The 25299-nt window shown below is 48.6% G+C and overlaps 1 protein-coding gene across 11 annotated transcripts in view; it reads left to right on the forward strand.

Moving 5' to 3' along the window:
- The window catches only part of PPP6R3 (protein phosphatase 6 regulatory subunit 3), a 102208-nt gene that overhangs the window by 23597 nt on the left and 53312 nt on the right, over window positions 1-25299 (forward strand). For 7 of the 11 annotated variants that reach the window (XM_020967933.2, XM_020967936.2, XM_020967942.2 and 4 more), the window contains 3 exons: window positions 11005-11150; window positions 17657-17803; window positions 22469-22701. In XM_020967933.2, coding sequence (XP_020823592.1) covers window positions 17792-17803; window positions 22469-22701 — 245 coding nt within the window. In that variant the 5' untranslated portion in view covers window positions 11005-11150; window positions 17657-17791. Of the gene's footprint in view, window positions 1-3680; window positions 3794-11004; window positions 11151-17656; window positions 17804-22468; window positions 22702-25299 lie in introns of all 11 variants that reach the window. The other 4 variants (XM_020967938.2, XM_020967939.2, XM_020967934.2 and 1 more) reach the window with 3 other exon arrangements.

The raw sequence follows: 25299 nt of genomic DNA on the forward strand, positions 1-25299 counted from the left end.
TCTCTCGCTATAGTCTCATGTTTGTCTGCCTCATCCCTCCCTCTCCACTTGACCACTGTCATTCAGGAACCTCTAGATTAACAGTGGATATCTGGAATGGGGAGGGTTCCTGGTGGGAATAATTCAGGGTTGAGGTTTTGCAGGGTATCATTAATTGAGCAAGGGGTTCAGGGCTAGCTTATGGTATATGGTTGAGCTGGTCAGCCGCAGAGTTAGGTTGGAGGTTGTGGTCAAGACAGAGAACTGGCTTAGGGCATGCACAGAGACGTCTGGAGGGACAGCAGAATTTCAGAATTCTGGATAATGGAGGTGGAGTTTTAGGAGGGAGAGGCTGAAGTGTGGTGAAGTGGGAGGGGAAGAAAGTTTTGAAGCTTGATGAAAGAAGAGGTGAGGAGGTTCAGGGGGCTATGCATGCTGAGGTGCCCAGGTATGAAAGGGTTTTGGGGGGTGCAGAGTGGAAGAGCGATCCAGGTACTGAACTCCTTGGGGGAAAAGTACATGGTTGACTTAGCCCTGCCCCTAACTCCATGATGCTGAAGTCGTCTGGACAAAGTCATGTAGCCATACTAAGCAGGCTCTGCACAGGTTTATCTAATCTTAACAGGGACCTGCCATTTCCTCCAGCTGTTTTCCAAGTCAGCAAGCATTTAATTAAGCACCCTACTATGTGCCGGGTACTGTGCTAAGTGCTGGAAATACTCGTACAGACAGTCCTTGCCCTTAAGGAGCTTACATTCTAATGGGGGGGGTGACAACACATAAGAGGGGAGATCTCTTTTCCCTCTCTTTGGCCAAACTCTTAGAAAGGATTGTCTTTACTTGTCTCTGTTTCCTTATTTCCTCACTTATTTCTTTCTTGTAGGAATCTGGTGTCTAAACCCATCTCTGGCTTTAAATGGTTCTTTATAAGGTTACCAGTGATCCTGTAATTGCTAAATATAGTAGTCTTTTTATAACTGTCTAAGTCATGTATCCATTTGGGACTTATTGTGGTATATGGCATGATATATTGGTCTAAAATTAATTTCTACCAGATTGCTTTCCAGGTTTCCCAGCAATTCTTGTCGAATAATGAGGCTTTTCCTTAGCAGGTAGATCTTTGGGTCTCTGGACCACTCTTCTCACGTGTTTGCTTCTCGGTCTTGTTCTCATCTGTCCCACTGGTGAATTTTACTGTTTTTTAACTAATACCAGATGATTACTGCTCTGTAGTATTTTTTGAAATCTGAAACTATTTAAGTCCCTTTCCTTCACACTTTTTTCATTATTTCATTATTGAGATTCTTGATCTTCTGTTCTTTTAGAGGAGTTTATTATTTTTCTGGCACTATGATGTAATTCTTTGAGTAGCTTGATTAGCATGTTGCAGTAAATTAATTTACATAATTTATTGTTGTTATGTTGGCACAGCCCAACCATAGACATTTAATATTTCTCCAGTTTATTTTAGGTCTGTTCTTTATTTCTGTACGGAGTATTTTGTAGTTGTATCCATACATTTCCATGCTCATGTCTCAATAGGTGACTTCCCAAATATGTATACCTTCTGTAGTTACTTGGAATGTAATTTTTCTTTCCATCTCTTCCTGCTGGGTTTTGTTGGTAATGTATAGAAACTCAGCCTGGCATTTAGAGCTTTTCCAGCTGACTTATCCCATTGCCTTCCCCTTCACCTCCTGTAGTTGCTTTCATACTAGTTGGCTACCTACTCGTCCCCTGCAAAGGTATTTCATCTGTTTTTGTACAAGGAACCCTCGAACCCTCGACCGTGAGCCTCTTCCTCGTCATTGCTTCTGGGGATCCCTTCAGCCAGCTTCTGACCCAAGGCTTGATTCAAGCCTGTCCTCTCCCTCCCCTCCCCTCGTCATTAGTGCTCTTGTCCTTGTGAAGTTACTGCTGCTGCTTTTTCCCTGCTCTGTATTTACTTAGCTGCGTCCTTGTTGTCTCTTGCGAGTAGAATGGAAGGCAGCTCCGTGTTGGGGGAATGGGCTGCTTCCATTTCAGTAATAATAACAATAGTAACGATGATGGCAGCAGCTGCTATCCAAGGTTGTGAGGCTCAACTGAGGTAATGAGTGCGAAGTGCTGTGCGTAGTAAGCATTACATAAACATTAGCGATTCTTACTCCTACTACTACTGTTACTCCTCCTCCTCCTCCTCCTGCTCCTCCTGCTACTACAGTTACTATGATCGTCACCATCTTTATTCTTTCTGTAGCCCCAGTGCCCAGCAGAGTGCCGTGTATGATAGGCTTGTAACATGTTTGTTGAAGGTATTAGGTTTGATTCATAAAGAGCTGCTGGGGATCATAGAGATAAGTTAATTTAGCTTCATTCTATGTATGAAGCCAGGAGAGAATAAATGAATTGCCAGAGCACACGCTTTGTTCTTAGTCAGATAATTTTGTGTTCCTTAGACTTCTGTAAGGCAGGGCCTTTATCCCTTGAAGTGGACTTGGTCAGGGGTCATAGAATGACTAGAAATTGGACCACAATGGGAAGCCAAGAATTAGAGAGTGTTTTGTTAAAAACTGGGGGGAAGGTAGTGCCCTTGGGCTGCTCTTGCTCAGTTTGCATTAATGAGCTCAGGGACAGTAGAAGTTTTGCTGTTTTTGATTATTTTTGTTTTGCTGATAATAAGGAAACCCATCCACTCAGAGGCACTTGGCCCTGTTGTTTTCACGAAGTCTTCAGGTAGTGGTGGTCCACTGACTTTCCTCTCCATAGGTGTCCCTCACGTGACTGTTGTTTGATGTCACTCTTATTGGATTTTGTCCTTGAGAGTTGTAGAATTTCAAGCGTCGGGCACATGAAACCTGGCTGCTTTGCTGTGTCTGTCTGGTAAAGAGAATGTGGTAGTTCGTCCGTCTTCGTTATTGCCCAGCACAGTCGGTGTTAGTGCTGCATATCCACCAGTCCTGACAGAAAAGTGCTCTAGATGGTGATTTCCCCGTGCAGGCGAAGGGGGGGGCGGGTTGGAACAACAGCTTAGGTGGGATTGACTTCCTGCTTGGCTGCTGCTTTGAGTGGCCTGGACGTCGCCTGGGCAGACAGTGATGTCATCCAGTTAAGTGCCATCTTTTAAGGGGCTGTGTGAATGAACTTCGGGCATTTTGCACTTGGAGCAGTAGCAGACTTCTGGGGTCTTTGCCGGAGTTTTCGGATACCTTTTTTTTTTTTGCCACAGCTTTTCCACAGTGATAATGAAGTGTGTTCCTTAGCTAGAAGGGTTATTGACTGTTGGCTTTGGTGGGAAATGCCTGGATTTGCCAAGAGCCTGGTGAGGCAGTTGGCTGTGGATCAGTCTTGCTGATGCTCTGTCTTACCTTGAAGGGGCTTTGGCTAATTAGGTCAAAGCTGCACTTTCTCCTGGGCCCCAGGTGCTGAGTTCTCTCAGGTTTGCAGGTGCTTTATGTACCAGCCTCAGTTTTCTGCTCAGGAAGTTGAGGATTAGATTAAGTGACTCGCCCAGGTTTGGACAGCTCCTGATTTGTGGAAGCTGACACTTAACTCATGTCTAGTTGAGCAGTTTAGGAGAAACAGCCCCAGTGCCAGCCTGGGTTTCATTAACTTATAGTGGACCCACAGAGAAGCAGTGCTGCTAGCCCTCGAGCCGTTGTGGGAAACTCCGTCCTTGTGGCTGGAAACCACAGTGGGGTATCTGACCTGTCTCTGTTTAGATAGAAGGCCTGTAGAAGAGGAGACAGTGGCCACCTGAGAACTCCCTCAGCTCTTCCAAACGTGGAGTGAGAGGCCTTTGCAGAGCACCTCCTACAACTTGCTCGTTTTACAGGTAAGGATCAGGTTGTCTGGGCAGCGAGCGGCAGCCAGCTCAGAGTTGGAATTCTGTTCCTCTTGAGACTGACCAGGCACCCCCCCCCCAGTCGGCACCATTTGATTTCTCTGCGCTTGGTTCCTGGTTGCCGACTGCTAGTGTTAGTGGGTATAAGTCCCAAAATCCAATTCGTTTCTATCTTTTTACCTTGAGGGCTCACATGAGTGTGGTAGTTTATGAGGAGAGAGATGTGAATTTATGGGCACATCTTCAGCTGAGCTTTGCTGCCATTCAGGAAATGTTATTTTATTCCTTGTCTCTCTGAGTCGTTCCCCACGTGGACCTTTTGAAAACCTCTTTCTTGTCAAATCGGTAATTGTATTAACCTTTCTAAGAGATGATGTTACCTCTTACCTCACTGAGTAGGCCATGAGCTCTTAGACTTACTAACTCAAGGGAGAGGTCACCCTCTCATTTTAGAGATGAGGAAACTGAGACCAAACTGGTAAAGTCGCTTTTCCAAAGGTAGCAGATTGTAAGTTACAGGGTAGGACTTCCTGAATCCAAATCCAGTACTTACTCTGGATCTGAATCTGGTGACCTAAACTCCCTCTCCCATCCCTCTCTCATGCTTGCAGGTCTCTCTGTATCATTGCTCTTTCTGACAATAGAAGAGACATTGCTGTCTTGTAAAACTGTGTTAGTGATCCCGTGACCAGTGTAAATCACTTCCTGTCCTTTCTCCTCCTTTTCATAGAGGAGCTACCCAAGGTCCTGAAGACTTTTTGGGTCTTGACTATTTTCTGGCTACCAGGGCAGCACTGTGGCTGTCTTGTAGCCTCTCTGTCTCCTGCCACTAAACTTGCTTGCCTGCCTCTTCTCCAGCCGTCTCCGTACGTCCTTGATGAGAACGTGTTCCCCCCCCCCCGTGTCTTTCCCGCTGGTCAGTGTTGACAGTGAGCCGTAGTGTACATAATTAGAATCTGTCTTTCTCTTGTGTTGGCTGCAGTGTTGAATCTTCTGAGATTGTATTGTACCTTAATTCAAACTAGGTTAACTTTTTTTTTTTAGATTGAACTTCTGATTTCCTTGGGATAGGGGGAATGCTTTGATGGAAACATGCTTTGGATAAGGAAACATCTTTGGTTGAACAGGGGCACAGAGGATTTTGACAGATTTGCTAGGTTTAAGGCTGGGGTTCAGGTTATTTGCAGCCAGTAGATGTCCAAGGTGGGACATCAGCCAGGCCTTTTTGCTCCAAGGTTGTCCCCCTATCCACCATACGCCATGACCTCTCCCTTTGATATCTTCTGTGCACACCCCCTAAGGTACCACTTGAGAAAACCTTGCTGTAGGGAGTTGTGGACTTGATTTACTTCTCCTAATCTCATCAGTATGTTTCTTTGACTTTTTCATACTGTGCTGGATGAAACTTTTCTTTTGAATTCTTTTGAATCTGCTTTATATTCTGGAAGAAGATTGATTTTAAAAGCTCTGCTTTGTCAACCAGGCATTGTGGGATCCTTGGAAGATCTGTCTTTCCCCAGCATGTTCCAGTCCACTTGCTTCCTCATGTTGGACCTTGTGCCTAGATTGGGATCCACGTCTGGTGTCTGTTCTGGGCCTCTGGTTCCCTAGTAACCGTGGGGAGCGGCTGGAAGAGAGACTTTGGAGTGTGCTCACTTTTTCTTGATGTCAAGAATGAGAGTGACAGCCTAGGGGATCGGGGAGAAAGCTGGCCTTGGGGTGTCAGGTGGCCTGCGGGCTTCCAGGAGTGCCAGGGCCAAGGAACGAGCCTGTCAGTGTGGCTGGTTGTGCTCTACCTCACAGGGTTGTTGGGAGGATCAAATAAGGTCATACATGTAAGATGCTTGGCAAACTTTCAGGTGCTGTGGAAATGTCAGCTCTGAGTGAAAAGAGAACTTCTTCACTCTCACTTAAGACAGGAATGAGGAAAGAAGTTTCAGCTAGCCATTGAATGCCACAGTTTTCCTTAGAACACAGGGCTTGGAATTTCCCTAAGGGATTTCCCCACACAGGCATCCAGCCCGCTCACTCTCTCGTTTGCTCTGCATGGTGACAGTGACAACAGTTGCTTCTCTCAGGGGTTGGGGGGGGGGTGTCTTCCAGATTCCAGTCCTTGGGAGGCCTCCTCCAGGGCTTGATGGTGTCACGGAATCAGGACAACACGAGGGCTTTACCAGCTTAGAGCTGCCTTGAGACTTTTGGGATGCCCTGTATATAGGGCTTTGAGGTTTAAGAATCATTTTACAAGCAGGCTGTCATTGGAGCCTGACAAGGAGCATGCCTCTGCCTGGTCCAAAGTGATTTTTCCCTGAAGTCCTACGAAGGTGCTCAGAAGAGCCTTACACTGAAAACTGCCTGCGTGTAGCCACTGAGCAAGAAGAATGAGTAATAGAGGGACCCTGAGATCTTCAAGATCCTGGATGGAAGCAAGGCGACAGTACTGAAACCTGGGGCCCCAGACCCCTCCACCCCAGGGCTCCGAAGCAGGTTAACCAGCCAGTCAGTCCATGACTTACTGAGCACCTGTGCCCTGCAAGCACTGTCCTGGACACTGGAGGTACATGTACAAAGAAGGAAACAGCCCCTGTTCTCAGTGGGCTTACATGTGAAGAGGAGAAACAATAAGTAATATAAAAATACAGCAGAAAAGGAGCAAATGGAAATGTGTATAGAACAGTTAACGCTAGGTAGTTTGGGAAGAGGGGCCAGCTTCGTGCAGAACATGCTGGAGCAGTTTTTTAAAGGAAGAGGGGGCTCCGTGAATTGAGTTAAGGATGGATTTCTTTCCAGTCTTGGAGGATGGCCAGTGCAAAGGCCTGGTGGTGGGAGATGGGCTGTGGTGTGTGAGGAACACAGAGAAGTCCAGTTTAATTGGGAGGAGGGGAATGATGCCCAGTGAGGCTTGAGAAGTAGGCTAAAGCCAGGTTTCGGAGAGCTGTAAAAGCAAAACAGAAGAGGTGAGAGAAAGCCACGAGAGTAGGGGACTTAGGTGGACAGGTCTGTGCTTAAGGAACATTACTCAGGCAGCAGAACGTAGGCTGGACTGGCCTGGAGAGAGATGAGGTGAGGAGACGCCCCACTGCTGGTGGCAGTGACCAAGATGAGAAGATGGTCGTGGGATGAGTGGAGACGTGTTGTTAAGGCAGGATCTGTCAGGAGTTTGTCTGTGTGGTGTGAAGGAGTGCGGGGACTGGAAGGATGCTAATGCACTGGGTGGGAATAGGGAAGTTTAGAAAAGGTCAGGGTTTAAGGGGAGAGGGCATGAGTCTAGGTGGCACCCAAGTGCCCAGGGTATTGGATATAGAGTCAGGAAGACCTGAGTTCAAATTTAATTTCAGACACTTACTGGCCATGTGACCCTGGGCAAGTTACTTAACCTCTGTTTACCTCAGTTTCCTTAACAGCAAAATGGGGGTCCTAACAGCCCATACCTCCCAGGATTGTTGTGAGGATCACCTAGATAATATTTGTCAAGCTTTCAGCCCAGTGAGGGCACTACATAAATGTGTCTTCCCTTCCCTTCCCCTTTGGGCATGTTGTGTTAAATATGTCTCCAGGATTGGGAGGAGCAGTGGAGGCACAAATTAAAGGCAGTTTTGTTGAAGAAAGTGATCCCTGTTGCATGGCACCCCAAGTGCCATATTATGGAGATTTGAAAGATGTGGGCGTCTGTGCTGGCCTCTCTCGCTGCCCGAATCCCAGCACCTCATCTTGCTTTGCTTTCGTTCCACTTGTAACCTTCGGAATGTAGAGGAAGCAGTGCAGAGTCCTGTTGTGGGCCCGATGCTGACCAGTCAGGAGGAATTGCTTGCTGGGGTAGATGTGGACAGGATCACAGGGCTGGGGAGAGGCCTTGGTGTGGCCCCCACTTGGTTCAGAGTTGTGATAGAGAAGCAGAGGGGAAGGGGGAAGTGGACCTCCAGATCCCAGGGATTCAGGGCAAGGTGGGGCAAGAGGTGAGCACGGAGGCTTGGACTCTCCCAACAAAGAAATCCCGAAGCCCCTGAAGAGGCCTCAACTAAATGAGCAGCTCTGTGTTTGCTGTTGTTCTTTAAAATAAAATCTTCATTTCTGGATATGGTCTTTCTTTTTCAACCAGTCTTCTCTTTTAATACAGAATAAAATAAAGGAAAAAAGCCATTCTGTGCAGCTGACTCTTGTGATTCTCAAGCCCTGGGGTGTCCATAGTGTTGGCCAGCCATTGGCCTCCGCCTCTGCAAAGGAGGAGGAAGGAAGGTGCATCCTCACCTCTCTTCCTTGGGCTCAGATTTGGCCATCAGAACTCTGCCATTTTGGATTTGCTGTCTCAGGGTACTAAGAAGATAATAGAACATCCACTTGGCCTTGATGAGTGAAATGAACCCCATTATCAGGTACTGAAAGAAACAGTGAATGTGTGAGAGAGGGAGCAGGACAAGGGGAGGGGGCGCACTAGGCTTGAAATCAAAGAATCTGGATTCGCATCCTGCCTACAGCACTTGCTCTGTGACCTTGGGAAACTCACTGAACCTCTCTGGTCTTCAGTTTTCCTTTTCTCTAAATTGAAGAGAGTGGAAGGAAGGAAGGAAAGGCAAGAGAGAGACAGACAAAGGAAGAGAGGAAAGGAGACAAGCATTTATTAAATGCCCACTGTGCTACCAGGTAGCGTGCTAAGCATTTACCTCATTTGGTCCTTACAACCACCATGGTTTGGTAGGCACTATTATTTTCCCCATTTTACAGTTGAAGACATTGAGGCAAGCAAGGTTAAGTGACTTGTCCAGAGTCACACAACTAATAGTGGGCTAAGGCTAAATTTGAGCTTAGGCCTTCCTGACTTCAGTCCCCTTTCATCACTTTGCCTCTGAGCCTTAAGGTGATTTTGAGGGGTGAAGTCAGGGAGGAGCAAGATGATGAGAAGCCAGCTGATAAGTGGCTCCTGGGCCACTTTTATCGGTTAGAATCAGTCAATCAGTAAACACTCATAGGGCCTACTCAGTGTCATCCCTACGTTTTTTTCCTTACGATGTTTCTCATTAATGTAGCTCAACTTTTTAGGATTGTAGGATTTACGCTGTTTACTTGTAAAAGAAATGCCAGAGACAGTTTCTGAAAATATTTATCTGCTTGTAAAAATACTTAAAACAGCTTCTCAGGGTATTCTATGACATACAAGGTTCGTCTCCTTGGCTGGATTTTCACTCAGGTCACGTTTACTAACTGGGTGTCCCACAGGCCTCTCTGCTGGGTCTTTTCCTTTTCTGTTGTGTCTGACTCTGCAGGACCCCATTTGGGGTTTTCTTGGCAGAGATACTGGAGAGGTTTGCCATTTTCTTCTCCAGCTTATTTTACAGATGAGGAAACTGAGGCAGTGAAGTGACTTACTGCAAGTCTGAGACTGGATTTTGAACTCAGGAAGTTGAGTCTTCCTACCTCCAGGCCCGGCGCCTTGTGCACTGTGGTGCCACTTAGCTGTTACTGTCTCTATGCTGATGAGTCTGAAAATGGCTTCTCCAGCCTTAACCTCCTTCTTGACCTTCAGACTTGTGTCTCCAGCTTGGACATCTTGAACTGGAGACATCTTAAACCCAACCTGTCCAAAACCGAATTCCTTATCTTTCTGTTAAGCCCTCCCCTGCCTCTTCCCTGTTAAAGCAGAACGTACCACCATCTTCCCAGTCCCTCAGACTCACAAGCTAACTCCTCACTCTCTCTCACCCCCCACTTCCAGTCTGTTGCCAAGGCCCCTCGAGTTCATCTTTGCAACACCTCTTGAATATACATATACCTTTCTCTCCCCTGACAGTGTCACCCCCTGGTGCAGGCCTTCATCGCCTCCCACGTGGACCATTGCATTGGCTGCTGGCGGGGAGGGGGACGGGGTCCGCCTGTCTCCACTCTCTCCCAGCTCCAGTCCATCGTCCATTCAACCACCAGAGTGATTTTCCTAAAGCTCAGGTCCAGCCGTTTCACTTTTCTACCCAGTAATCTCCTGTGGCTCCCTGTCACCTTCGGGAGCAAATCCAGAGGGCTCTCTTTGGCATTCAGGCGCTGAATGCCAAATTAGCCACCCTCTTCAGGCTTTCCAGTCTTTTTTCTCCTTACTCCCCGACACTGTTCAAGGACAAGGACACTGGCGTCCTGGCTGTTCCTCACAAGTGCTCCCTCTCAGCTCCATCCCACGTGCCTGGCATGCTCTTCCTTTCCCGTCCCCACCTCCTGCCTCCCTAGTATTCTTCAAGTCCCAACTGAAACCTTCCCTTCTCCTGGAAGCCTTTCTGGGTCCCCTTTCATGCTGGCGCCTTCCCTTTCTGATTTCCAGTCTAGCCTGTATAGACCCTGTTTGTACACGGCTGTTTATATGCAGTTTTCCTCATTAGCCTGAGCTCCTTGGGGACAGGGGCTGTCTTTCGCTTTTCTTTGTGTCCCCAGAACTTAGCACATGTGGTAGGCCCTTGATCAGTGTTTAAATTCAGTTACTTTTATTGGGGCAGCTAGGGAGCACCCAAATGGATACAGCTTACTGGCCTGGAGTCAGAAAGACCTGAGTTCAAATCTAGCCTCAGACACTCACTAGCTGTGTGACCCTGGGCACGTCACTTCACCCTGTTTACCTCAGTTTCCTCATCTGTAAAAGGACCTAGAGAAGGAAATGGCAAACTACTCCATTATCTTTGCCAAGAAAACCCCAGATGGGGTCATGGAGAGTCGGACATGACTGAACGCCATCCCTTTTATCCCCTTAATGTTCCTCTCTCAGTTCTGTGAAAGTCCTAAATTGTGTAGCTGTTTTTGGAGCAATTAGAAGCAAATTATTTGTTTACTTTTTTAGTGTGTGGTGTGCAGATTTTGCAGTGAGAGAGTGTGTTGGAATGTAGCCAGAAACTCATTGATGTCTTTGGGGATGTTGGTGCTGGCTGTCTGTTGATTTATTTTTTACTTCTCACCTCAGTGGCTGTTGTTCTGTATCCACTTGAACTTCTCTGTAGTTTGTTTCTAGATTATTGTTTGGGTGAAGGAGGCATGTGCCTCTCTTTGTCTATTGGCACATTTAGCAACATAAAATCTGTTCAGCTGAAATTGGCTGTGGAGATACAGCTTGAGAAGGTATAATGTTTCTTTCTATTCCTGATCCAGAAGTCTTTAACTTAATTTTGTTTTCTGGCAATGCTCCTAAGCCAAAACAACTGGACATATTAGAATTGTCACTTTTTTTCTTATAGTTGAACCCTGTGTCCCTGTGTCTTCGCCCCTGCTAATCTGCTAATGCAGTAAATTGGAAGATCGCTGTTCCCAGGATACCCTGTAATGGGCAAGGAGCCACAGAGAAGAACATTTTTCTTTTAATTTTTAAGCTTTGGTTTGAAAGGTAAGGCCTTTTCTATTCTCAGTCTCTTTAAGTGTCTCCCAGTCCCAGGGGGGAAGGAGTGAGAGGTCCCGAGGTCCCCATAGTCTCAGTTGGCTGTTGTAGGGCACAGGAGATGAGAGGGAAGCCTGCTCTCAGCTGGGCTCGCTCTGTCCTGCAGAGCCCCTTTCAGTATTCACACCTAGAACCAGAGCCACTTGTACCAGGAAATCGGTCTCTGGGACAGAGGACAGTCCAGGGAGAACTGGCCTTGCTCAGCTGCTGGAGAGAGTCGGGCTTGTCAGTTCCTGGTCTGCATGACTGTACCAAAGTCCTAAGTCCTACCTTTTGAACTTGGTTTTACTGTCATTCAGTTAATTATTATTTTACTTTGCGTGTTTGGTTTGTTTGACCTTGTTTGGGTGATTTTTGTTTTCTTCGCAGAGCGCTCAGGTGACAAGGTTAGGTGTGTCTGTTTCCATGGAAGAATAGAGAAAAACTTCCTGCCTTCACTTGGCCTGTTACAGTATAATTCTGCTAAGGGAGTACCAGTTGCCCTTCCTGCAGCATCATATGTCGTGTGTCGTCCCCCCCCCCCCCAAGTAATGTTTTAGCTTCTGGTCACCATGTTCCAAATCTTGGAGTTGTTCATGGCTTCCTCTCCTCTCTGAATGCTGTGGGTCACAACCTCCTGCCCAGGCCTCTAGGTACCCCTGTGATTGAAGCCTGTTGCCTCCTTTCTGGGCTCCCTGACTTCCTCCCGTGGATCCATCTGTCAATGAGAGCTTTGCCCTCTCCAGATGGGCCTGCTGGGTGGCCTGGGCCCCTTTGGGCCCCTGCTTCCTGCCTGCTGGTTGGCCACCTCGCCCCCTCCCCTCCCCAGCCTTGCACTTGGGAAGGAGAGCCTTCTTTGTTCCTTAGTGTGGGTGCTTAATGGTGGCCCAGCTGCTTATTGGTGCTTCTGACTTTTTTTTTTACACCCCAGTGGGAGTCCTGACTTCGTTCTCTTCCAGGTTCTTTGTTCTTGATTGGAAGCATGTGTTCTGACTTGTCAGCGTGGGGCTTTGTCCTGATCCCGCCCTCTGAGCTATTGCTAGGGACTGAGCAGAGATCCCTGGGGCGCCCCACTCGTGACTTTCAGGTTGAGGTCAGGCCCTCCAGCCAGGCCCAGGCCTCCCCCCAGTTCAGCAGCTCTCCGTTTTGTCTACACCCAGGGCACTCTGGGTACTTTGCCTCTGTCCAGGCAGCTTGTCTCTACAGTATTTCCTCAGCCATCAATCTAGTAATTGTCCAAAAAACACCCGACCAAACTAGATGAGGCTGGCTTTTTGTCATCCCCTCACCATATCTTTGCCAGATCGTCCCCAAGTACCTGGTGGCGATGGGTTCTAGACAGTTGTCTGAGATCAGAGCTGAGCTCTCTGGCCCAGAGCTTGCCGCCTCCTGAAAATCGGGTCGTCTCTTGCCCGTCTCTGGTGCTGCGGCACATCTCCTTCCCTCTAATCTTTCCCTGATGGCATCTGCTCCTTTAGTGGAGTGCACGCAGGTCTAGTGACTTCAATGCAGTGAGAGAGCCTGGGGCAGCCTCCCTCACTTATCATTTCTCTTGGATTTCCATTATCCCCGTTGTCCATTTTGATTCTGTTTGGTCTGGAGCTCGTTCTTCCTTTTGAGAGGGTGTGTAGTTCTGCTTTCTCTTCATCTCTTATGATTGTCCTGTTCTAATGCCGGTGTCAGTAGAGGAGATGCACAGGAGAGCCTCTGCCGAAGGAGACTGAGGCAGACCCTCGGAGATCCCAGGGCCCTGAAGCCACTTGAGATGGGTAGATGAGAGCTGCTTCGTGTGCTGCCCTGGGGGCCTGAGCGCCTGTGGTTTCTCATGGCCTCCCTCCCCTCGCCCCTGTCCTAGGCAGGCCCGGTACCGCACGCCCTCTTCTTTGTTCCTGTGACCCATGGCTCTTGGCCCCCCGTGTTGCTGTGATTCAGAGTCCCTTTGCTGCCCTTCCCACTAGTTCCCATTTTCCCCCTTTTTGTCTGTTCCCTTAACAACCTCCCCTTGTCTTAGACCTTTTTCATCATCTAGTGCTACGAGGAACTTGCCTCTTTTGGAAAGTGCTGGCTTTAACAACGTGTGTTCCTTTTCCTGTTCCCTGACCAGGCCAAGGAACAGACATTTTCCTTGTTCTTCCTCCTTCTCAGAGGCAGCGTCTTCTGCTGCATCCCCTCTGCCACAGACATCTGCTTGCTTCCAGGTCTCGGCCCTTGTAGGTTGGGATTCCGGGCTCAGCCGCCGCCTCTTCAGCTCTTCCTGGAGATGGCCGTCCTCTAAATCTTGCCGTCAGCCTCAGCTGCTGCCTCCAGGAGGACAAGCCAAGAAGACATTCTCCCTTGTAGCCGGCTGCCCTGGCCCGTCCTTCGTCCTTCCTGTTCTAGCGTCCTTGTGGGTTCCCATCTCAACCCTGTGCTCACTCAGCTTTTGATCCCCTGCCTCTCTCCCAGACCCCGGCCCCAGGGCTGTGGAGCCTCTGCGCCTGCCTGGTTCGCTGTGTGTTGGTCATGCCGTCTCTGCTTTACCCTGGCCTGCAGCGTGGCACTTAGTTTGCTCTTCCATGTCCCACACCCCACGGCAGCCATTCCACGTGGCTCTCTTTGGCAGAGATGTTCACCTCCCCCTTCCCGCTCATTGTTCACCTGCAGCCCCTCTGCATCAGCGCCCCCATCTTCCTTCTTTGCTCGAGTCTACTCCTTGCCGAGCCTGGCGCCTATCCCATCATCTCCTCGGGAGGCTTGTCCCGGGAATGGTCTCCTCTTCCCTCTGCATCTTACAGACGTGTCTAGGTGTCCCGTGCTCGAAAAGACTCTTCACTGCAGCCTACTTAGGTCTTGTGGATCTTCTCCCCTTGACAGCCTGACTCCTGGGAAGCGGCCGACGGTTCCCAGTGCTCACCTTCCCCCCTTAGCCTTTGTCACCTGGCCTCCTACCCCACTGCTTAGCCTGTTTTCTCAGTCCTCACTCTGCATTCTTCTCATTCGGTAGTTTGGGAAACCATCGAGCAGTTCCTCGTCCTGGATGCCCTTTCCACCTTGGTCCTGCCCTCCCTCCGCCCCCTGGCACCTTCTCACTGCTGGGGTGAAGTGGGGGTGGGACACTGTCACTGGGCCCTGCCCCACCAGGGCTCCCGTTGTGCAGTGGCAGCCTCCGGTAAGGTCTTTGGACTGTTAAATAGGAAGGTATTCTGGTAGTGCCAGCCGTTGCCCCAACTTCCGTCCTCCTGGCCATCCTCCATACTGCTGTCAGACTTGGCTGCCTTTTTGGGAGCTGTGGTCATGGTCTCCCTTTGCTCAGAAGAGGCTTAGGCAGGCAGCTAGATGGCTCAGTGGATAGAGCACTGGCCCTGGACTCAGGAGGACCTGAGTTCAAATGTGGCCTCAGACACAAAACACCAGCTGTGTGACCCTGGGCAAGTCACTTAACCCCATTGCCTAGCAAAAAACAAAAAAAAAAAAAGAAGAAGAGGCTTAGATGTTTTCCTTTTTCCTAGGGCAGTCCAGCTCTCTGTGCTCTCCTCCCCCCATGCAGCTCTCCCTTTGCCTTCGTCTTGGTGTGTGGATCTGCTTCTCTGTGCCTCGGGTGGCCAGCTCTTCCTTTCAGGCCTGGCCTTGACAGCAGCCCCCAGGGTCACACAGAAGGATTTCTGGGGTGCCCGTCTGGCTTCTGTTACATTTTTATTTATTTGGCTCATTGTGTCCCAGTTACCTTTTAACTTAGTTTGGACTGTCGTGGGTGACGTGCTAACACTTCTGCTTTATAGCACAAATAAAATTCTGCTCTATCTGCGAAACTTTCCCCTTAGCTTATTAACCTCCCTCTTCAGACTCTGTCACGTCACTCCTGCCTCTCTGCTGTGCTCACGGTGGCCTGGGATTGTCCTGTCCCCTGCTGGATGGTAAGCTCCATGGAGGCAGGGACTGGGTATCTGAAAACATCAGATGTGCTGGAGTTGGTCGGGCTCTTTTCTTTCAGAAACATGCCATCATGATGGCATCATCTTTCTTCTCTCCCCTCCTTTCCCCTTATGGAAATTATTCCCAGCCTTCAAAGACCATTAGGGTTCATTTGGGGTCTGGTCTGATGGTCAGACTTAACCCCTGACCAGATCTGCTAATAACCGTAGCAACAGTAGCTCTTTACAAATGTTAGCTCATTTGCTCCTCCCAATACCTGGAGGCAGGTGCTGTTATCATTCCCGTTTTACAGTTGTGGAAACTGAGTCTGACTGGAGAACTGGCTGGCCCCGGGACACACCGCTAGGGAGGGCCGTGGCCGGCTCCCAACACTCACCTGACTACTCCATCTTCTCTGAACTCCTCTTAGGTCGTGGACTTTGAACGCTTGGGTGGATAGTGCTTTCTGTCACCGTTTGCACTGTTATATGATGATGAGGCAGAAAGAAGGGTAGGACAGGGAATTGAGACCTGTTTTTGGGTCCATCTTGGACCCTGGGCTGGGGCCCCCAGAATGAGGCTCTGGTTCCTCATTAGCAGGACAGATGTAATTATCTCCAGAGGAATAGCTGAGAGCTAGCCACAGAGAACGTTTTTGGGTTTGCCATGTTGGATGAGGCTGGGTCACCCCTTGGTGGTAGTTCTTTGTGCTCGGCCGCTTGAGGGCAGGCCCCCTGGAGCTGCTCTCGGGTGATTCTTACCCTCAGAGACTGCTTGACATTGGAGGGTCTTCACGCAGTAGAAATTGTGGTACTTTGGGCACATTTCCTGGGATCTGTGTAAGAAAAGCTGTTAAAATAGATTCTGGTGGTGCTTGGCCTCTTCAGTCTGAGGCTTTGGGGGTGAAGTTCCTTTGTGGAGACCTACAAAGAAGGTGCCTGCCTTCAGACATTGGACCAGGGAGGTGACTCACGGTCATGGTCCTGGCTCTGCTGTAGCTGGGGAGACCCCGAAGGGCCGCTTTGCAGCGTGCTCTCTCTGCTGTTTCCTTCGGTGCTCCTGAATCTTCTTCCCAAAGACAGAATCCCTAATGCAGTGCTGTCATAGCCTGTGTTAGTATGTCAATGCAGTGGCTCCATCATTATATCAGCTTTGGCCTCCAGATTATTCCATCGTGTCTGTAGATTTCTTCCATTAATAACTTGTGCAGTGAACTCACCCCGTTCTTCTTGAGCAAGATGATTCTGTCTTTTGTTTCTCTTTGGAGATTGTCCAGTGACAAAGCAGATCCTGGGGAGAAGTAGTGAGACGTCAGGGGCCCGTGCAGGGCCATAGCCCCCCATGCCAGTCTGTACAGACATCTTGGCGCGGCTTCTGTCCTCACCTCCCTCTCTGCTGGCAGGCCGGCCTGTTACTCAGGCTCGGCGGATGGAGGAGAGCCCAGGTGTCACGTTAGGTTAATGGGCTGTGGTGAAATAGCAGCTGTGCATTCCAGTTGGGAGTTCTTCTTCCCTGAAGGGAAAGCTGGGGGGGGGGGGAGACGGGACCCTTCCTGAGACTTTGAATGGTAGTTTAGTGGAGACAATTGCTGGACCTTGAAGTCCAGAGACCTGGTTTCAGATTTTACCCTAGATACTCACCAGCTCCTCCCCCAAGAGCGCAGGCCCGTCACTGGGGACCCAGAACCCTGCCATCCTGGGTGACTGGGATGGGCCTGGGATGCCCACAGCTCCCCTGTCTTTGTGGGCCATGGGAAGGGGCTCTATCAGGATGGTCTGTTCTAAAAGCTTGTGCAGCAGGCTGCTGGGGAGGGTTCCCTGCTGACATCCTGATGGCCTCGGGGCTTGGTCTGGGGGTAGACTTTGGGGGGAGTGAGTGTTGACTGAGTCACCTGCCCAGCTGGTTTTCTGTTCAGCATAGCTGTGGCTCCTCTGATTTGCATTTCATGTTATTGTCTCCTGTATGGGCACTAGGTGGCGCCATAGCGCACAGAGCGCTGGACCTGGAGTCCAGTCTGGCCTCAGACATGCCTAGCTGCGTGACCCTGGGCAAGTCACTGCACCCTGTTTGCCTGTTTCCTCATCTATAAAATGGGGCTCATCCTCGTACCTACCTCCCAGGGTTGTTGTGAGGATCCAGCGAGGTACAGTGCCTGGCACTGAGTAAGCCCAGGCCTAGGTGAGCATTAGTGCTTAGCATCACCATCGTCGTTATTACATTGCATTCACTGGTCCCTTTCCAGCTGGAAGCCTGCTGTGAGTATTTCCTTTGAGCTGGGAGCGCTGGACGAGCATTCTCATGGTCAAACCCGCTATGTCAAGATTTGGGATTTGAAGGATTACACTGAGTCATTTATGAAATTATTCAAATACTACGCAGATGCTAGAAGGGATATTGTCATCCCCTCCTCTTGATTGTGGAAAGCATAGATTCTGTGTGGAGTAGGCATGGGATTGAACTTTTCAGTATTGCTCTTAAGGTTTTCACCTCCCCACTGTTTGGGTAGTACGTTAGAAGTTGTGCTCACAAGGATTCTAATGGCTTCCTCTGGCACATTTTATGGCGTTATTTTTCCTTATTCAAAGGGACCTGGGCTCCTGTTGAAAAGTGACGGAATAAACTGAATTCTGCACCTGGCCCCGGCTGAGAGAGACAGAGACAGAGACAGACGCCCTAATGGCAGCTCGCCCGGGAGGCAGTTTCTGAAAGAACACAGGGACATGTTTGCAGTAGTATGCTTCTTCATTATTTAATTTTTCTTTTAAATGGAGTGATCAGCTTACAGCCTTGGAAATGGGTCTTTGTTCATTTAGTGTACAAATAGAAAATTCTGTCATTTTCAGTTACTTTAATGGTAGATGGGTTTTTGTCATAAATACCTTCACATCAGGGAACTGAGTCTCCTAACAACTTTGTTATTTGACGGTAAGAAGGTTTATTCAATGAAAACAAGTTGTTGAAGAATTTAACGTCCCAAGTTATACCAGTGTTTTGCGTGCCCAGGCATACATGCGTGAGTGTGTGTGTCGCCCATGCATGTGTGCATTTACGTATGGGTCTGCGCTAGTGCTCGTGCATGCCTGTTTGTGCGTTCGTGTGTGCCCCCATGGGTATACATTGTACTCTCAGAGATGGGAGGGTCTGCTCCTAGTTCTGCTTCTGATGGCTCTCAGCCACATTTCACTTCTGTGTGGTTCTCAGGGTGATGAAATAGGGTTTTATCTTGAACTAAAAGGATTACTGGGAAGGATTCTTCAATAATAGTGGCCTTCTCAAAGCCATGAGGAATTGTCTGTATTGTGCTATGGAGAGCTCTCCCTAGGAGAATGTGCCACCCAAGGGTGACAGTCGTTGGGGACAGCTGTTTACATTGTAGGGAGGGGCGATAGAGGTAGGGTCTTTCTATTTCTTTTGTCCTTCCTTTATCAGAAACTGCTCACTAAAGTAACGTTCCCCCCAAGAATCCACATGTGAACCCCAGTGAAGAGAGGTGTGGGTATATGTAATGAATGCCTAGTGCCTTCCTCTAGTCCATGCTGTCTTCAAAGTTCTTTAAAAAAATCAGCCTTCCTGTCTTTCTGCCTGCCTGCCTCCCTACCTGCCTGCCTGACTGTCTGTCTTCCTGCCTGTCCATATCTGAATGGGGAAGAAGACATTTTTCCTAGGAGCATGAGATAACTGATGAGGAGGAAGGGACGTGAAGCCATCAAATCCAGGCCCCCTTCACTTTACAGAGGAGAAGCCGGAGGCTGGCTGCTCACATTTCTGGCCGCAGGATTTGTGCATTCACTAGACCAGAAGTAGGAAACCTTAAGGAAGCCCTGCAGACGCTCCTTTGCCCTTAATTCGTCAGTGTTGTATTTCTCTTTCTCAGCTTGCTCTGGAATCACAGATGATCATGCCCACATTGGAGCTCGGCGGTTTTGTCACTCAGTGCCCCTTTCTGAATTAAGGGGAAGTGTTGCTCTTCTGGAGGTTTCTTCCCTCTCAACTCTTTTAGAACAATTAATTGTATATGAAGGCCTGCTTCCTGTAGCACTTGCCATTTCAGGTTAATCCTTCTCTTCCCCATGAGAGCCGCTCAGGAAGGATGGCTGGGGATGTCTGTCAGGGGAGCTGGCATCAGAGCGTTAGGCCTGCCATGATGCTAAAATTGGAAGCTGAGGCAGAGGTAGTCTGTAGTGGGCCTGGTTCTGAATACCGCTTCCTGGTTCCTGGTCCATCTCCCAGACATTTCGAAGAACTGTGGTCCTAGCTCTCGCAAGGATAAAATGCCTTCTTCCAACTGCCATTGAGGCTTAGATGTTGCTGGCTGGGCTGCTGGATGGTCAGCGACACGGCCAGTATGTGGATTGCACTGATGAAGCTGGAGGGGCACTCCAACTTGGGAATGAGGCCTAGAAGTTTTTGTTTTATAATAGAACACAGTGGGGAAAATAGAAATCCTGCCAACTTGAGGCTAGCAGGTCTTCTCTGTATATGTGTGAAGGCCAGCTCTGTGAATCGCCCTCATCAAGCTCCCGGGAGTTAAACCAAGTGAGGGGCAGCTGGAGGGAGGGCCAGCCCATGGATCAGGAGAAGCAGGGTTTGCCCTCCAACAGGTGCACATGTGGGTTGTGGGACGATGGGCAGGTGACTGCCATCCTCTGCATCCCGGAGGATTCTGATCCACTCTGGGAGTCCTCTATGACCGATTTTTAGAAGTGAAAATTTAAACTGAGGACTGGGACCTCATTAATAATACCTTTTGTCTTTCTAAGCAGCACGTTTTAAAAGTCAGTGAATCTTGACCCATTTAAAGACAGCCCTACTGAAGTTCATTTCCCTTTGAGAAAGTGATTCCTTTATCACAGATTGTGTTTCGTAGCCAGTTTTTCTGGAACAGATCAGTAGTATTATGTAAAAAGAAAAGGCTCATCTGAAAACTCCACAGGAAGCTTTTTAGCAACTGCTTCCAAGTATGGAAATGGCCTCCACGTGCCATTTTAATCTACAGGTGTCAGAGTCCATTTAAAATCTAGTTTGTCAGTAGCTTGACATCAAGAATGGATATTGTTGTGAAGTTACTAGAGAAACAAGGCAGTAAGGAAAACCTTTCTACGACGTTTGGCTTCTGCCGTTGCCGTGGCCAAAATGCGCATCCTCCTGCCCCGGCGTTGGCATCTAGGCCCTCAGTCCTGGCGTTGGGCCTGCCCTCTGTGCCTGCTTACTGCGTGCCAGGCCCTGTGCTAAGCGCTGTATAGTTGTTTGATTCTGACAGCCCTTGGAGGCAGAGGCGATATCAAACAGGCAAACAGAGGCTGAGCGACTTGCCCAGGGTCAGACAGCTAGGACGTGTCTAAGGCTGGCTTTGAACTCGGCTCTTCCTGACTCTTGGCCCAGACAACTCTTATCACCCAGCTGCTCCTTGGGCTATTTCCACCCCATACTGAGACCTTGGGAGGACTTGAGGGCCAAAATCCTGAGTAAGTGGACCCTGACAATTTGACCTGTTAGCCTAGTCCAGCTTTCATGTTTAGTGCTTTGAATTGAGTGCAAAAAGCAATAACAATTGAAGATGCAGTAGCCCTGGCTCCGCGAGAAATCCTGGTTTGAAGTGTGTGATTCACTGTTTGTGGAGGACTGGTGGGCTGAGCTTTGGGAAAGACATTTTTAATTTTGGAGAAATTTCTGTTGCGGTCTAGAGAGCTAGAGTTCCTGCATGACTTGTCAGTAAACATTTATTGAGTGCCTACTGTATGCCAGGCACTGTGCTCTGTGTGAGGATACAAATAAAAGCAAAGACAGTCCCTCCACTTAAGGAGCCTGCAGTTTGGGGGTGGGGGGGGTGGAGCGGGGCAGTAAGGTGACAGGGGCCTGGGGTAGAAGGCAGCCTGAGCAGTCTGGACCCTGAGTGAGGGCCCTACCGTCCCAACCCCGGGCCACTGAGCTGCCTGGGGCCTGGGGATAAGGCCTACCACTTCATTTCTTAACCTCTCTCACTCTGCCCCCTTTTACTTCTTTATTCTGTCACTTCTCCAAGCAGAGAGCCGCAGCTCTGTGTGAGCTCCCAAGCTGGGCTTGTGACAGCCAGGTGTCCCAAGAAGCAGCCTTGTAGCCAGATGGGGACTCGCAGGCCCTTTTCTTGAAGGCATTGGAGGTTTGGGTCTTGGCTCTTTCTCTCACAGTTGCCGGTGGGTGGGTCAGCTGTCTCTGCATTGTACCAGGGAAGCCTGACAAGGCAGTTGACCTGGATGGATCGGGTGGGCCTGGTGAGTGCCCATTGCCTCTGAGAGAACGTGTTCAGCTGAGAGTGATGGTACTTTCTACCAAGCCTCCTTCCAGGAAATAGGCACCATCTTACAGCTGTTAGTGCCAGGGAGCGGCGGAAGAGTCTGTCCTGAATGTGGTTTGATGGGGTGATGGGGTGTCATTCTCCTGATTGTGATCCTTCGTTTGAAGATCTTGGGGCCTTAGTTGATCATTGAGATTTCCAAGGCGTTGAGACGAGCTGCTTTGTGAGGATGGTTCACAGAGCTCATTTTGGCATCTCACTCTAGAGTGTGACTTGAAGTTGTCTACAGCAGATGCGGAACCATCTCCGCTTTGTAGCACTGAACTAGCTTGAGGAAGGCTGTTTGGGGGCGAGGGAAGGGCTCCGTTTTTAGGTTTGCTGCTCAAGTTGCCTCAAAAATTGAGGAGAAATGACGTCTTCATGTCGCCGGAGAGACGGTACTGAAAATACCACCAAAAGTGGTTTGCTGATGGTTTCTCTGATTGGCAAAAACACACTGTTTTCAGGAATTCCACAATGCTCCAAAACCCTTTGGGCATAGTTAAGAGTGCTTGAGGGCAGGGGCCTTGCGGTGTTTCTCTTCTATCCCTCTGTGCCTAGCCCTGAGCTCAGTGACCACTTGTTGTTGATGGTCATTGCTGAGGGTACACTTGAAGAAAACGTGGCCTGCGTGTAAACGACTAGGTCTTTAAACAAGGGACTTCAAGAGTCTTGTTTTAAATTCTCCTACCTGAACTAGCAATGCTACCAGTATGGCTGCTGTACCAAGGAGAAAGTGTGCCACAGCTGGAACCAGCTGATGCCTTATTCTTCCTGTTATTATTTATAGCCGTGAGCTTGTGTGTAAAAACGGGTCATGCTTGGTTCACTCCACCTTCAAAGATTTTTTAAGTTCAAAGAGTTTAAAAATAAAGACCTTCCATTTTGGGGGAGAAGGGGAGTCTGAAGAAAAAATCTAATTTATCTACTAAAAATCTTAATTGTTTTAACTCTAGATGAAAGTTTATTTTATGTATAATGGCAGTTTGGGATTTTTTGTTGTAAACCTGAACTAATTATGTGAAAGGTGGGAAAATTGTAATGTTTGGAGTTAATTTTGTGAACTGTTTTTCCATTTCTTTAGACCAGCATGTTTTGGAAATTTGATCTTCACTCATCATCCCACATAGATACACTTCTAGAGAGAGAAGATGTAACATTGAAGGAGTTAATGGATGAGGAAGATGTTTTGCAAGAATGTAAAGCTCAGAACCGCAAACTTATTGAGTTTCTGTTAAAAGCAGAATGCCTTGAAGATTTAGTCTCATTCATTATAGAAGAACCACCTCAAGATATGGATGAAAAAATCAGATACAAGTAAGAAACTATAATCTTCATTTTGGAGTGGAAAGAGAAGAAAGGATGAAGCGACATTGTCCTCGAGAATTTTTCTGTACAAAGGATATTGGTGTGCTGATATGGGAGTGGCTCTGCAGCTCTCCTGCAGGCCATTTCCTGGCCCTCTTTTAAAGATTTAGAATCCTAATTCGAGACGTAGTGGCGGGACTTAGCCACATGATTAAAATGAATTCCATGGGAATCATGGAACTGAAACTGGAGTGTTGTCCAATTGAGTTCTCAGGTGTCCTGGGAGGGCAGAGTGTTGTGTAGACACGGAAACAGATCTCATGTGGTAAGACGATGCAAGTCTTTTCCCCGCCTTACAGGTGGGAAGATGGAGGTTGAATGACTGACAAGGGCCAGACAGCACAAATCTAAGTCAGAACTTGGGTGCTTTTCTGTCTAGTCCTGTGCCCTAAAGACCTAGAGAATAATTAGAACAGACTCTGGCCTTTTACTAACTGGATAGATTGAGTAAGAACCCATTAGGAACTTTAAGGGAATACTAGCTTAGCCATACTGAAGCAGGTAGTTGCATGAATATGAACCCTTCTGCAGCTGAGCATTCACCATGACGTGTTAAGAGGACGTTGATCGTGTCTGTAGATGGGAAGATAGTAAAGCACCAGACCTTCATTGTTGTTTGTGAAGTTATCTTCTCGAACTTTGAGGTCCATGTTTTGTAGGAGAGGATTTGCCTTTGCACAGTAAAATGTTTCCCGCCTGATGCCAGTGGTGTTTAGAACCACTTTGTCAAGGAACAGGAGAACATATTCAGGGTAGCTGCAAAGTCACAGCTAGTACTTTAGGAAAATCTCCTTTCCAGGCTCTTGGGCGTGAGCATCATGGGACGTTCCCCCAGGGATGGTGTGGAACCTTCCTGTCTGCATGGGGCCCGGTGTCCTGGATGGGGGTGGCCTCTCAAACAGCTGGTTATCTTGCTGGCAGATTTTGGGGGGCAGTTTTATACCTGACTGAAACTGTAAAAACCTAGATGTCAATTAAAATAACTTGGACAGTGGGGGGGACTTAAAAGGGCTGTGAAATTGGGGCTAAATTTTAAGGTTCGGGTTATTTTCTTCTTTCTTTTTCTTTCTCGATTTCTTCCCATTTCCCCCTCCCCTTATTGAAACCCCCTCCCCCCACTTAAAAACAACAAACAGCCCAACAAAATCTTGAGCAGTCCGTGCTTTCCGAGCACTTCTAGGTGTGGGTTAGTTGCGTGTATTTGATGTTAACATGGGAGATTTCATCACCTGGTTCCCCAGGTGTTAAGTAAGCCTTTGTGGGAAGTTGTGGCTCCTTGATACAGAGAAGACCGATGTTCTTACATCACTGCTGGGCAGGTATACCCATGTCTCAGAATTTCTAACATCCTAAGTTTATAGAAGTAAGACCCTGATTAATTCCACATGCTCACAGAATTCTTAGACTGCAGTACGTAGGCTTGCTGGCACTGGGCTGGCAGTGAGGATGTCGCAGCCTGGGTCTTTGCCTCTGTTAACTTAGGCTGTTTACTTCCTCAACCCCTTTTGGGTCTTGGTGGTCTCGTTTGTAAAATGAGGAGCTTGGACTAGGGCTGTCTGAGATCCCTTGTAACGTAAGAATTGATGAAATTCTTAGAGAGAAGGGAGAAGAGTTGGTTCTAGGCACTGCAGTTAAAAAAAGAGGGGAGCTTCAGGCTAGGGGAAGGGAGAGAGCTCAACGAGTGAGTCATGGCAATGGGGTGTCCATTTCTACAATACCAGATGGGCAGTGGACCTGGATCAAAGAGGTAGGGGGTTCTCTTGCCCCCCCCCCCGAGTTTTAGCAGGAGCCGAGAAAATCCTATCTACTTTACAAATAAATTACTGCAAGTTTGGATTTGCCCATTTCGTGGGGTAAGAGATTGCCCAGGCTTGACACAACGCCTGCTATGACCAGAGAGAGTGCACGAAGAGACTTTGTCTCCACCGTATCAGCTTAGAACGGGGTCTTGGGCTTTGGGCCTCCCACATGTCTACCCTGTGCTAAACTCAGCAGCTAGTGCAGCTGCTTCCAGGCCTCTCGTGGATCTATCTTGGCTGATTGGAGAATGCGCCCAGCACTGTGAGGGAATGGCGTGCAGACTCTGTCTGCCATGTTCTTTACCAAGTAGGCAGGGAGTCTGTGGGTAGGAGAAAGGGTACAAGGGTACAGGGCCTTGGGTGTGAGGGTGTTGGGGATGCTTCTCTGAGCACATTACTTACTCCTTCTGAACTTCAGTTTCCTTACCTGTAGAGTAGAGACTACACTGTCTGTATGTTGATTTTTAGGTTTGATGTCTAGATGATAATGTGGTGTGTGCAAGTGTGAGCAATTACTCTGCGAGGAGGTAGCCACTCACTTTTGTACTTCTTCAGGAGATGGGAACATGTGAGCACATAGCCACCAGATGCCCTCTAAGGTTTGGGAGCTGCTGCAAGGGATTAAAGCCTTTGACTCTGGGTTTATTTGGGATCTAATGGTCACTGAATACTTGAGGCTGGTCCCAGACTTCCTCTGGGCAGAAGCAGCACTGACTTGCCAGTCTGTGTAATGGTGGGAGCTGGCCCC

Source organism: Phascolarctos cinereus, unplaced genomic scaffold (genome assembly GCF_003287225.1).
Source record: "Phascolarctos cinereus isolate Bilbo 61053 unplaced genomic scaffold, phaCin_HiC Scaffold_9;HRSCAF=440, whole genome shotgun sequence".
NCBI lineage: Eukaryota > Metazoa > Chordata > Mammalia > Diprotodontia > Phascolarctidae > Phascolarctos > Phascolarctos cinereus.